The 12,080-nt window shown below is 43.5% G+C and overlaps 1 protein-coding gene across 2 annotated transcripts in view; it reads right to left on the bottom strand.

Annotated features, from left to right (window-relative positions):
* Positions 1–11,411, bottom strand: part of SLC12A2 (solute carrier family 12 member 2) — a 130,744-nt gene extending 119,333 nt beyond the window's left edge. For both annotated transcript variants that reach the window (XM_043969701.1, XM_043969710.1), the window contains exon 1: positions 10,027–11,411. In XM_043969701.1, coding sequence (XP_043825636.1) covers positions 10,027–10,785 — 759 coding nt within the window. In that variant the 5' untranslated portion in view covers positions 10,786–11,411. The remainder of the gene's footprint in view (positions 1–10,026) is intronic.
* Between the last annotated feature and the right edge of the window lie 669 nt (positions 11,412–12,080).

Raw genomic sequence — 12,080 nt, 5'->3', positions numbered from 1 at the left:
AGACTATACCAAAACAGCTGGCTAAAAAAGTGCATGTGAGCCTATAACTTCTAAGCATCTTCATCACTCTGTAAAATATCCACTTTAAAACATACTTAGGAATTAGAATCGATCAAACAATAAACATTTATTAAGTACCTACTGTGTTTACCGGAGATACAAAAAGAGGTAAAAGACACTGCCTGCTCAAGGAGCTTACAATCTAATGGTGGACACAACATGCAAAAAATATATATACAAAGCAAGCAACATACAGGATAAATCGGAAATAATTAACAGGTAACACACTGGAATTAAGAGGGGTTAGGGAATGGGTCCTGTAGAAGTTGGGATTTTAGTAGAGACTTGAAGGAAGCCAGGTGGACAGTAGTTGGAGTGGAGGAGGGAGAACATTCCAGGCATGAGGAACAACTAGAGAAAATGCCCAGAGCCAAGTGCCAGAGGGTCCTGGGGAGGCAAGTGTCACCGAATCAAAGAGTACATATTTGGGAGTAAGGTCTAAGAAGACTGGAAAAATAGGAGTTACAAAGGGCTTTGAATGCCTACCAGAGAATTGTATTTGCTCCTGTAAGCACAGTGAGGAAAGTAAGAAAGTGAGGAAAGACTTGAGGTATGCAGCGCCCCGCCCCAATTAGGCTACTGCAATAATTAAGGCAGAAGGTGATGAAGGCCTGCACTAGAGCTGAAGCAGTGCCACAGGAGAGAAGGGGGAATATATGAGAGATGTTGCAAAAATGAAACTGACAGGTCTTATCAATAGCTTGGATATGGGGGTAGGGAGGTGTTGAGAGATACTGAAGAATCCAGGATGATTCCTAGGATTGAAAGACTGAAAAAACGTTAAAAGTCTAAGCAAGAGATAAGGAAGACCTGAACTAGGGTGATAATGTTTAGTAGGGAGGAGGGAATAGATGTGAAAGGGCTGTGGAATTAACAGGATTTGACCAAAGGGTGAGAAAAGAACTGAAGATGACTCAGAGGCTTGGTGATTGGAAGGCCTGTAGTACCACCAACAAAAAATAGTATAGGAAAATAGGAAGGTTTAGGAGAAGTTTGAGGAATCCAGTTTTAGACATGTCGAGTTTGAAGTGTCAACAAGATTTTGAAATGGAAATGTCCAGCAGGCAGTTTGAGATATTGGGCCAGAGCTTACAGGAGAAACTGGATATGAACTTACAGCTTCAGAAGTTATCTCCATATGGGTAATAACATAGGAACAAATGAATTCAGCAAGTGAAAGATTTCTAAGTGAAGAAAAGGGGGCCCAGAATGAGCCTTGGGAGAAACACACTTAAGGGGGCAGGAAAAGAATAATCCATCTAAGGAGACTTTAGGAATGATAAGGAAGTTAGGAGAAAACAAGTGTTAATAAAAGCCAAGGGAAAAAGAATATCCAGGAAGGGGAGATGTTGCAGAACAGAAAGGTCAAAGAAGATATAGCCTAATAACAACAACAACAATTGGATTTAGTAATTAAATGGCCATTAATGACTTCTGGGAGAACAGCTTCTATAAAGTATAACGGTCAATGCAAAGGGATGAGGAGAGAACAGAGAAAGTGATATCTTTTCTTCCAACGCTTTCTTTACTTAGTAAGAGTAAAAAGGGAGAAAAATATATCAAATAATAGTTTCGTGAGAGCAAATTAAAGAGGTTTTTTTTGAAGTCCTAACCCTTCTACTGCTGCATTTCACTTAAGCCAATCCTACAATGCAAAGAACTCTATGACACAGGTACCTATTTCTTGGGTGGTTGTAGTGGAAAGAGCATTGATTTGGAGTCAGAAGTCCTGGTTCTGAACTGTGGCTGAGATAATTACTATCCCTGTGACCCTGGGAATGACATACAATCTCTCCAGGCCTTGGCGTTCTCATCTGTAAAATGAAGATGTTATTTGTGCTTCTTACCTAACAAGGTAAAAAAAAAAGATATGAAAAATGAAGTAATTTAATTATAGCTCTTTACAAAGAGCACTACACAAATATTCTGAATTGAGGACTTTGGGAGGAGCAAAAAGGTCCTCTCAAAGGCCCCATTTAAAGAGGGCTCCAGGGCAGCTAGGTGGCACAGTGGATAGAGCACTGGCCCTGGAGTCAAGAGTACCTGAGTTCAAATCTGATCTCAGACACTTAACACTTACTGGCTCTGTGACCCGGGGCAAGTCACTTAACCCCAATTGCCTCACCAAAAAATAAATAAATTTCACTTAATTAAAAAAAATAATTAAGAGGGTTCCGATACACAGCTAATTCTTTATTTACCAGCAGCTGTACTGCTTGGATTTGACTCCATCCCCCCCCCCCAATATGTCTCCTCTGATGTAACCCCCTCCTTTTCATCTGCTCCCTTTTGTGTGTTGTTTTCCCCCTTTAGACTGTAAGCTCCTTGCGGACAGTGGATGTCTTCCCTTTTTAAAATTTATATTCCCCAGAGCTTAACACAGAGCCTGGCATATTAACAGACACTTAATAAATTATTGCATTATGTGATATTATATTGTGAAGGGAAATGAAGGGGGTAGTAGAAATTGAGTCTATGTATGTCTATATGTATGGTTCATTTGTAAATCTGGGGCTTCAGATAATAGCTTTACACTTCTTTGAAGCCCTAATCTTTCTCTCTGAATTTTGATGGATTTGTAAGCTTTGGTTTCACTCCACTAGGCAAAAGCATATTTTAAGCCTCCAGAAAAGTGCTAGGCACTGTGCTAGGAATAAGGGGATACAAAGACTGGAAAGAGGGGGTGGGGAAGAGTACCTAACCCGCCCTCAAGGAGTTTATTAAGGTGAAAACAATATATTCACAGAAAAGTAAATTCAGAAGTCAGTCATCAAGCATTTATTCTCTACTAAGTGCCAGGAACTGTTTTAAAAGTCGAGAATTCAAAGAAAGGCAACATAGCCTGCTCCTTAGGAGATCAGTCTAATGGGGAAGATAACATGCAAACAAACAGCTATGTACAAATATAAGATATATACAGGATACATTTGGGGTAGCCTCAAAAAAGGTGCATCAAGATTAAGAAGGGCTGGACAAGGATTTTTGCAGGAATCTAAAGTAGTTTCTTGTGAGAGGCCACTAGCAACTAGGAAGACCATTTTATTTTTCTTGTAGGAAGTGGCACCTGTCCCACTTTGACTTGTGCTACTTTAGGTATTCTAAGAGACAGAGGAAAGCAAGGAACATATACCAGGAATGCAAAGGCAGAGAAGCAAACAAGGAAGGCAGTAAACGCACAAAGGAAAATAATGTGTGATAGGCCTAGAAGAGGTTGGAAGTAGATTATAAAGGGCTTTAAAATGCCAAACAGAGAAGTTTGCATTTGATTCTAAAAACAAAAGGGAGCCATGGCAGCTTCCGGAGGTGAATGCCACAGTCAAACTCAAACTTTAGGAATGTCAATTTGGTAATTGTGTGGAGAGTGAATTAGCAAAGGAAAAGTCTGGAGGCATGGAGAAAAATTAGGAGTAATTAGAGGTGATTAAGAGCCTGAACCAGGATGGCAGTAGTGTTAGAAGAGAGGCAGATCCAAGATATAATAGCAGTAGAATCAACAAAACCTGGCAAGTAAATGGATAAGATGAGATAAGAGTAGAGAATAAAAGGCAACTTGGTACATAGTAAATAAAGAGTTGCACTTGGAATCAGGAAAATCTGGGCTCAATTCTACTTTGAACACTTACTAGCTTATATGACCTGGGCAAGTTACTTAACCTCTCTAGGCCTCAGTTTCCTTTTCTGTAAAATGAGGAGGAGTTACATTTGAAGTCCTCTAAAGTACCTTCTAACTCTAAATCTCCTGTCCTAGGAGGTTGTGAATCTATACGATTAAAAGAATGTCAGATACACTCAAATGGAATAAGGAAGCTGGGAAGAAAGGGGTAAAAAAGAGTTCTGTGCTGAACAGAGTTAGAGATGCCTACTAACTAAATATCCAGTTAGAAATGTCCAATAAGTGGCTGGTGATAGGCTACGGGAGTTCAGCTGTATAAGACATTTGTGCAAACAAGCAGCCATCCAGGGTTTGGCATCATGGCCAAAGGCAAAAACTACTTTAACAGGAGCTTCCCCCACTGTATCATATTTCTCCCATTATAAAACAGAACAGTTATTTCAATTTACAGTTTAATTACAGGTTCAGATATACTTCAATTAAGTATGGAGCCAATTCAACTAGCTGCTTTACATTTTCAAGTACACATTACATATAAAATAATAGGGACAAAAGCCAATATATCGTAAAGGCATTTAACAAGAATATATACTTTAATGAGACACAATTGTATTCAGAATACACACAGGTGTGTGAGGAAGAAATGAGCAGACATTATTCAAATTTTGATTACCTGTGTGAGATTATCTTTTAAAATTCCAGACTGACTTTTTGTCTTGTCACCTAAATATTTCTTGACTTCCTCTTTACTGTCAACTGATTAGGAGATGCAAAATAATTTCATCTTTAAGGTAAGGCAGTGACTGGAAACCTCTGATATAGAAGCATTGCATGATTTTAAGTGCCTTAAACAATACAAAGCCTTGGAAAGAATGTATTCTTTCTTTGGTGACTGAGGGTTTTATCAAGGCCTCATACCCTTCATTCTGATCATCAACTATTCCAACATTCTCCTATAGGCAGTGGAGACTAAGCCACATATTCCAGAAGTTCTTTTGCCATTTAAATCAAAATTAACCTCGTCTTGATTTGCTTAAGCTTAGTATTTCTTCTACAATGGCTACAGAATTTAACTGCCTCTTCAAAATCTTCCCTTCCTCCTAATTTTGCTATGTTTTTGTTGACAGCACCACCCAGGCTCAAAAACTCAAATCATCCCTGACCCATCTAACTTGCCAAGTTTTGTCAGTTCTATCTCTGAGTGCACTATCCCATCTGTCCCCTCTTTTCCCATGACCACTGCCTCTACACTAGTTCATATCCTCATAATGTCCTTCTTTCTTTCTTTTTTTTGTAAGGCAATTAGGGTTAAGTGCCTTGCCCAGGGTCACACAGCTATTACGTGTCATGTGTCTGAGGCCAGATTTGAACTCAGGTACTCCTGAATTGGAGCACTCAGGCCAGTGCTCTATCCACTGCGCCACCTAGCTGCCCCTATCCTCATAATTCTTAACTGAACTATTCCAACAACCTAACTGGTCACCTTGCATTCATCCTCTTCCCCTCTCTAATCCAGCCTTTCTATTGATGTCAATCAACTGACAAACAAGCATTTATTAAGTGCCTGCTATATGCCAGACATACATGCCAAAGTCATCTTCCTAATACATCAAAACTTTGGCTTCCTACTGTACACTTAGTCTGACATTCAAGACCCTCTCTCAATCTAACGTCAACTTCTTCTATCTGGCCTTATTTCACACTACTGCATACTAGTATATCACATCTGTTCCAGACCAACTGGGCTACCCATTTTCCCCTGTTTACTTCCTCCTCTGTGCATATAGTCTCCCAACAGATTCCCTAGCTATGCCTCTTGAAATCTCTTGTAAGGAACAGTTCAGGTGCCCCCTGACCTACCTTGTGATCCCTCCCTTCTCAGAACCCTGGGATTGCCCCATTACCTCTCCTATCCAATTCATCATATTTTAACTTGTATTTATACGTTATACATTTTTACCTCTTTGGAAACTTTGCTCTTTGTCTTGTAGCCATACAACTCAGTTAACCTACTGGTACTAAAATGATTGGCCTTTGTTTTCATGGAGAAGTGTGAGATCATTAGAGCTTTGCAATTTCCTGAGCACAACCCAAAACATCTGCTTTCTTCTCCCTCTTTAATTCTGGGCCTAATTATCATCCATTTATATACTGTGTCTAACTGCATGTCAAAATCTGGACAACAGTTATAGTCTGGCCTTACCATACACACTGGAAAAATCCAATGGAGGAAAAGCTATGGATAGCTTTGAGAAGATCATGCAAAGTTCTAGGGCTTGCTGCAACCAGTACAATATCATGTATCAATAAGAGCATCTGGAGTACTTTACCATCTACAGGAAATGGTAAGAGTAAAAGATGTCATACATAAGGGAAAAATAGATAGAAAAAGATGAGTGGGTCATGTGGTAAGGGAGAGCAGGTAGAAATAGTGCTGCCATGGTGACACATGCCTGTCTCCCAGCTGTTAGAGAGTCTGAGGCTGGTAGATCACCTGAGCTCTGCAGCTCTTCGTTTCTGTGGTAGGTGAACAATGAAATGACTGAGGAAACAAAGGCTCAAGCTTCCAAGCATATCGATTTATTAAACAACAAAAATACCAATTGCCTAACAAATTAGGACCAGACCTTCTCAGTTTTGTCAATGGACCCCAAATACAGAGACAGATTTTTATACATCATATATGATTCATCAAATAAGACCTATTAATTAAAAGAAAATAATTAACCAGGATACAAAATTAGCCGATCTGATTTCTAATTGGAGGAAAGATCAGGGACTTTCCAAACTTGGAGAAGAGAGTGAACAGGTACAATTCCCTGCAATAAGAAAAAGAGGTGTCCCATTCCTTGTCAAGTGTCTATAAACAATCAAAAGGAACAAGAAACAATAACTGATTTACTAGTACAGGGTCAGTTTTCTGCTAAGACATATGGGTTACTTGAGATGTCTAATAGGGAGAAAACTCCTTGCATCTTTAGCTCTGTCTAGTTTATGCAGCATAACCTAGGTCCTTAGTCAAGGGTCTCTAAGCAGCAGGTAGAGGTGGTCCAGTTTCCTAGGTTCAAACAATGCAATAAGGTTTTCTCATAATTCCCACAACTGAATAAAGTTTTCTCACATAACAGAAATTGGACTAGACCCATAATTGTGTAGAAATGGAACTCAGCTAACTCCAGAATCGAGTCACAAGATGTTGTCACTGTGGTTCACTCAAATTCCCACCACCATTTGGTATTCTAACTCCCCCAATGCATAGGGCTAAAGTGTAGTGGATGTCTCCACCAACATGGTGAAACTGGGAATAGAAGGGCACAAAGCTAAGGAAATATGAACTGACCTAAGGCACAAAAACAAAACAGGACAAAGCTTCTGTGTCGATCATTATTAGAGTCAAGTCTGCGAACCGCCTTGCCCTTCCAGGTTTGGTGAAATAGAGATTCAGGAAGAAGGGAAGGAGAACAAAATGAGGAAGGGACGGGAGGAGCAGAGGGTTAAGGGGAGGGGAGGGGAGGGGAGGAGAGGGGAGGGGAGGGGAGGGGAGGGGAGGGGAGGGAAGGGAAGGGAAGGGAAGGGGAGGGGAGGGAAGGGAAGGGGAGGGGAGGGAAGGGAAGGGAAGGGAAGGGAAGGGAAGGGAAGGGAAGGGCAGGAAAAGGAAAGGAAAGGGGGAAGAAAAAAAAAGGAAAGGAAAGAAATCGAAAGAAAAAGGAAGGAAAAGGGAAGGAAATTGTAAACATCTTAGACTGTTTTTTCATCTTTGTATTCCCAGTACCTTGAAGAGTAACTTAATAAATGTTGAATTTAACTACAGAAAAAAATGAAACTATTCTAAGAAGTTCTGATTTAGGAGGCATCTACAAAACAAATCTCTACAATCAACTCTACATCAGGAAAAGAGCACAAACTAATTTAAGGTCTTCTCCCTTTACAATTCCTAGAGCAGGGGAAAATTGTTAAATCCTTGGGTTTTAAATGGTTTCTCTCCAGAGTAAACAGGATGTTAAGAGAGGATAAAACTATAATAAGCAGATTAGGTGCTGTGCACTATGAATGCCCAGAGGACAAAAGCAATCATAATATATAAAGTCATAGTTTTATACAACCTTGAAGGCTTAAAAACAGGCACTATCAAATTTGAAAATGATTTACATAATGCTATGAAGAACCAAGCCTACACTAGTTATCATTTAATAGATTTGCTAAGACTAACTACACAAAGACTTCTTCAATTTGTGGTTTTATGACCAAGTCACCTCCTCATCTCTTTTCTGTTAACAGTCTGGAACTAGACCCATAGATGGAAAGTAGGAAACCACAAATAATTAATGAAGTAGGTAATCTACTTGAAGAAACAAAAAGTTAACTAACTTTTTATACACCAAGTTAATTTCAACAACCTGTTTGAACTTGGGCCAGAATCATTGTTTTAAAAAAAAGGTTGACCTACAGAGGGAAAGAAAAGATTTTTTAAAACATACAACAGGGGCAGCTAGGTGGCCCAGTGGATAGAGCACCCGACCTGGAGTCAGGAGTATCTGAGTTCAAATCCAGCCCCAGACATTTGACACTTACTGGCTGTGTGACTCTGGGCAAGTCATTTAACCACAAATGCCTCACCCCCCCCCCAAAAAAAAATACAAGAAGCTCAAACATTTTTTAAAAAATAATTCTTAAATATGTCAAAAGCAATGCACAAAGGGCATTTTAATCTCTTCAGAAAGACAAGATTCTGATGGCTCAGTTAAAACACCACAAATTCTAATTTGAAAGCATTCCAGATACACAACTGCTGTCAAGGAACAGACTTTTAAAGGAAGTTTGGGACTTGTAAATTATCAGGCACCAACAATGAATTAGAAATTCACTTTTATGATACTTCTACAATAGTAAAGACTCAATGCAGAGAAAGGATCAGACTAATAAAATGACTTAGTTACCTGTCCATCTTAAATTTGCAGATTTGGTTTTTTTAAATTAAAAAATAGAAAATGAGAGAAAAGATGGAAGCAGTGTGAAAACCAAAAAGGTTTATAAGAAATTCTTAATAACTAAGGATGTATACAGAAAAGTCACAACAATAAAGAAACAGTCATTTAAAGCAAAATTGTCTTTAGACTTTTAAAGAACTAGCAATAAGAAACTGGGTCCTCCATAACTACTCCAGACTGGAGGAATAGTTGTAATGAACTCACTGTTAAAACTGGAGCCCCACACTGCCCTAGAATGCTGAATGTATGAAATGTTTTGAGTCAAGGGGCTTTCATATTGTTTGGATTTAACGTATTTACACAAGTTGATAAAAATTTTATTTCAACCTACCATGGTTTCTTCCTAAGGCTAAAAGTAAAAAGGGATTTTACATAAGTTTAATTCAGGAAACATGAATAATCATCTCATAAATAGAAAGATTTTTAAGATAAAGATTTATGCCCTTAAAGGATAGTTTGTTATTCATTACTATAAAGTTGCCATATAAATTGCATTGTGCTAAGAATACAAATCAATAATGCAAGTGAATTGATGAACAAGAAACTTATGTTTAGAGCACAATAGCTCATACAATGGATATACATATTAGGATATACATATATCCTAATCCTCTCCCTTATCCCCCACCCCCAAAAAGCTTCTTGGATATTTTTCATACTGTAAGCTAGTTCATCTTCCTCTATTCACTAAAAAAAAGAGAGAGAGAACAGAAGACAAATGTTCTGCATTCAAACTCTTCCCAAATAAAATAGGTTTATCATCAAATGTGTTTAATTTATCAAGAACAACATGTTCTAAGGCTTAAGATTTCTGCGATCTTCAGCACATTCAAGCTTCAAAAAAGTGATTTTTAAAATAATTCATATGCCACTAACACACCCTGTCAGACTCTCTTTTAGGACTTATTAACCTCTACGTTCTCAAGCAGGATAAATCCTAAATACTTTACTTGATCCATAAAAAACTATAAATAGGGCACAAACTCTAAAGTGTTCTTTTTCCTTTTGCATTGAAGCTTTGACCAATTGACCCTACTTTTCCGGAATAAAAAAAAAATAGATTTATGGTCATTCTGAGGACTAGGAACTAATTTCAAGACTAGTGAGTTAACAGAAATAAACCATATGGGGCTGTTAAAGAGAGTGCCATGTAAACTGCATAATGGATTGCAAACTTTGTAGACTAAATTCCATTCCTATGCAATCTCAATCTTGACGTTTGGCCTTAAAGAAAGCAAGGAAACTATGCATTCATGCCACCTTACCAAGGAGGAAGGAAGAGGTAACGACGAATTGTCAGGAAAGAGAGACAGAGGGTCAGAAGCAGAAGGAGGCAGAGGTGGCGCGAGTTTGGAGCTCTCTCACCTTTTCCAGTTCATCGTGGAGCTCAGCCAGGCTGGGCCGGAGCAGCTTCTCGCCCAGGTTGGCGGCGGTGTGCCGATAGTGATCGATTCTGGGCACAGCATCCATGGTGTTGTGGCCAAAGGTGCGCAGGTAGTAGGTGTTGGTGTGGGTGTCGTAGTAGTAGTGGTGGTGGTGGCCGCCGCCGCTGCCCGAGTGGAGGCTGCTGCCCTCGCTGAGCACCGTATCTCCCCCATTTTGGAAACTGACATTGGCCCCCTCTCCTCCGATGCCGGCCGCGTCCGAGGGGCTCTCATCCGCAGACGACGAGGCGGCCGGATCCACGAAGTTCACCCGGAACCGGCCTTTGGCTTCCTCGCTGCTCTTTCCCGCTGCGTTCTCGCCGCTGGCTTTCCCATCCCTCGGGGGCTCGGTGGTGCTCCCCGCGGCAGCAGCGGCAGCAGCCGCCGCTGCCGCTGCCGCCGCCGCCGCCCGCCCAGCGTTCTCAGTGACCAGATCTACCTGAAACCTGCTCTGGCTTGGGGTGGGACCCAGCGGTCTACCCAACCCATCTCCTGCCGCCGCAGCCACCCCGCCCCTGTCCGCTCCTCCCGAAAGGCTGGGAGCCACAGCATCCTCCTGGACCTGCAAGGCCGTCCCGGGAAGGTCCACCCGGGTTGCAGCGGCAGAACCGCGCTGCGCCTCCTCAGCGCCGGCGGGGGCAGGCAGCCTCTGGGCGCTGGAGGAGGGCGCCGGGTGTTGTGGCTTCTGCCCCACCTCCATTGCCGCCTTAACCGCAGCAGCGCGCGGCCGCCCAGGCAAACCCCGCAGGCTCGGCGCCCTCTACGTCCCAAGTCACCAAGAGCTGCAGCGGCGTGATGCTGCTGCTGCTGCTGCAATCCCAGGTGAGGAGAACGCTGCCCGCCCGCTAACCACTAGAAACACAACCCTCCTCCTCCTCCTCCTCCTGGGGAGGCTGCTGTGCTGCAGCTAGCCCGTCGTCCGGCTTCCCAAAGCGGTCACCGCGGGTCCCAAATCCCAGCCTGGGGGGATTGGGGGGGGGGGGGAAGAGGAGGAAAGGAATTGCCGTGGGGCCCAGCTGGAAGCGTCGGGGCTGTTTAAAGCCTCCGCCGGGGCAGCGGCAGCACTGGCCACACGAGGGAGGCGGGGCCCAGAGCTCCCTCCTCTCAGCTCTTTTTCCCCTCCCTCCTCGGGCAGTACCCTCAGTCTAGCACCCACCCACCCCTCGTTTCCACTCGCTCAGTTGCTGTCTCTAAGCGCCGCCCCAGGCCCGGCCCGGCAGTGCCCGAGTAACCAGCAGAACATAGGAAGCTTCCTTCCCTCGCTCAGCCAGTGCCTTCCTCCCTCCACTATTCAAACCCGGCGACCCCAACTGAGGTGACGCAGGCACCCCCCCACACACACATACCCACCCGTCCTGCCCCTTCCTAGTCCCCCCGACCCCCGACCCCTCCGCTGCTCTCCACGCACGCGGCCAGGCCCTCCGCGTGCGCGCGCCGGCTCCGACCCGGCTGATGGGAGCCCGAGCAGCTATAGCTGCGATCTCCAGCCGCTCCGGCTCCTGCCTTCGGGGCTCGCTAGAGATTCGTTTAAGCACCTCGGGCCAGGAGGGAGACCGCCCTCCCTCCACCTTCGGAGACCTGAGTACTAAAGGATCCACACCACCGCAGGCTCCTTCTAACTGCGGCAAGAGCCCGCAGGCGATCTCCCCGCAGCTACCTCCCTTCCGTCCTCCTCCAACCCTTTCTTTCCTCCTCCTCTCCACTTGGTGATGAAAAGCCGGTCCTGCCACGGGCCCCCGGAGAGAGGGAGGGATGGAACTGATTGAGTGGCTGAGGCCTGGGGGTGCAGAGGGAAGGGAAGGGACCGGACCAAGCTTCTCCTCGCGCCAGCTCCCTGCAGGGTAGCACGCCCCCCCCAAGCTAGCACTCGCGCCGCCGCCGCGGAGGCGGATGCTCTCGGGATGACGGCCCCGCTACCGCGGAGGCTCTTGGGGCTCGCTCTTCTCGCTCTTTTCTTTTTCAAAGTTCTGGACTCGCTCCGGCGGCGCTCGCGAA

Source organism: Dromiciops gliroides, chromosome 1 (genome assembly GCF_019393635.1).
Source record: "Dromiciops gliroides isolate mDroGli1 chromosome 1, mDroGli1.pri, whole genome shotgun sequence".
Classification (NCBI taxonomy): domain Eukaryota; kingdom Metazoa; phylum Chordata; class Mammalia; order Microbiotheria; family Microbiotheriidae; genus Dromiciops; species Dromiciops gliroides.
This window is presented reverse-complemented; position numbering and strand designations above follow the sequence as displayed.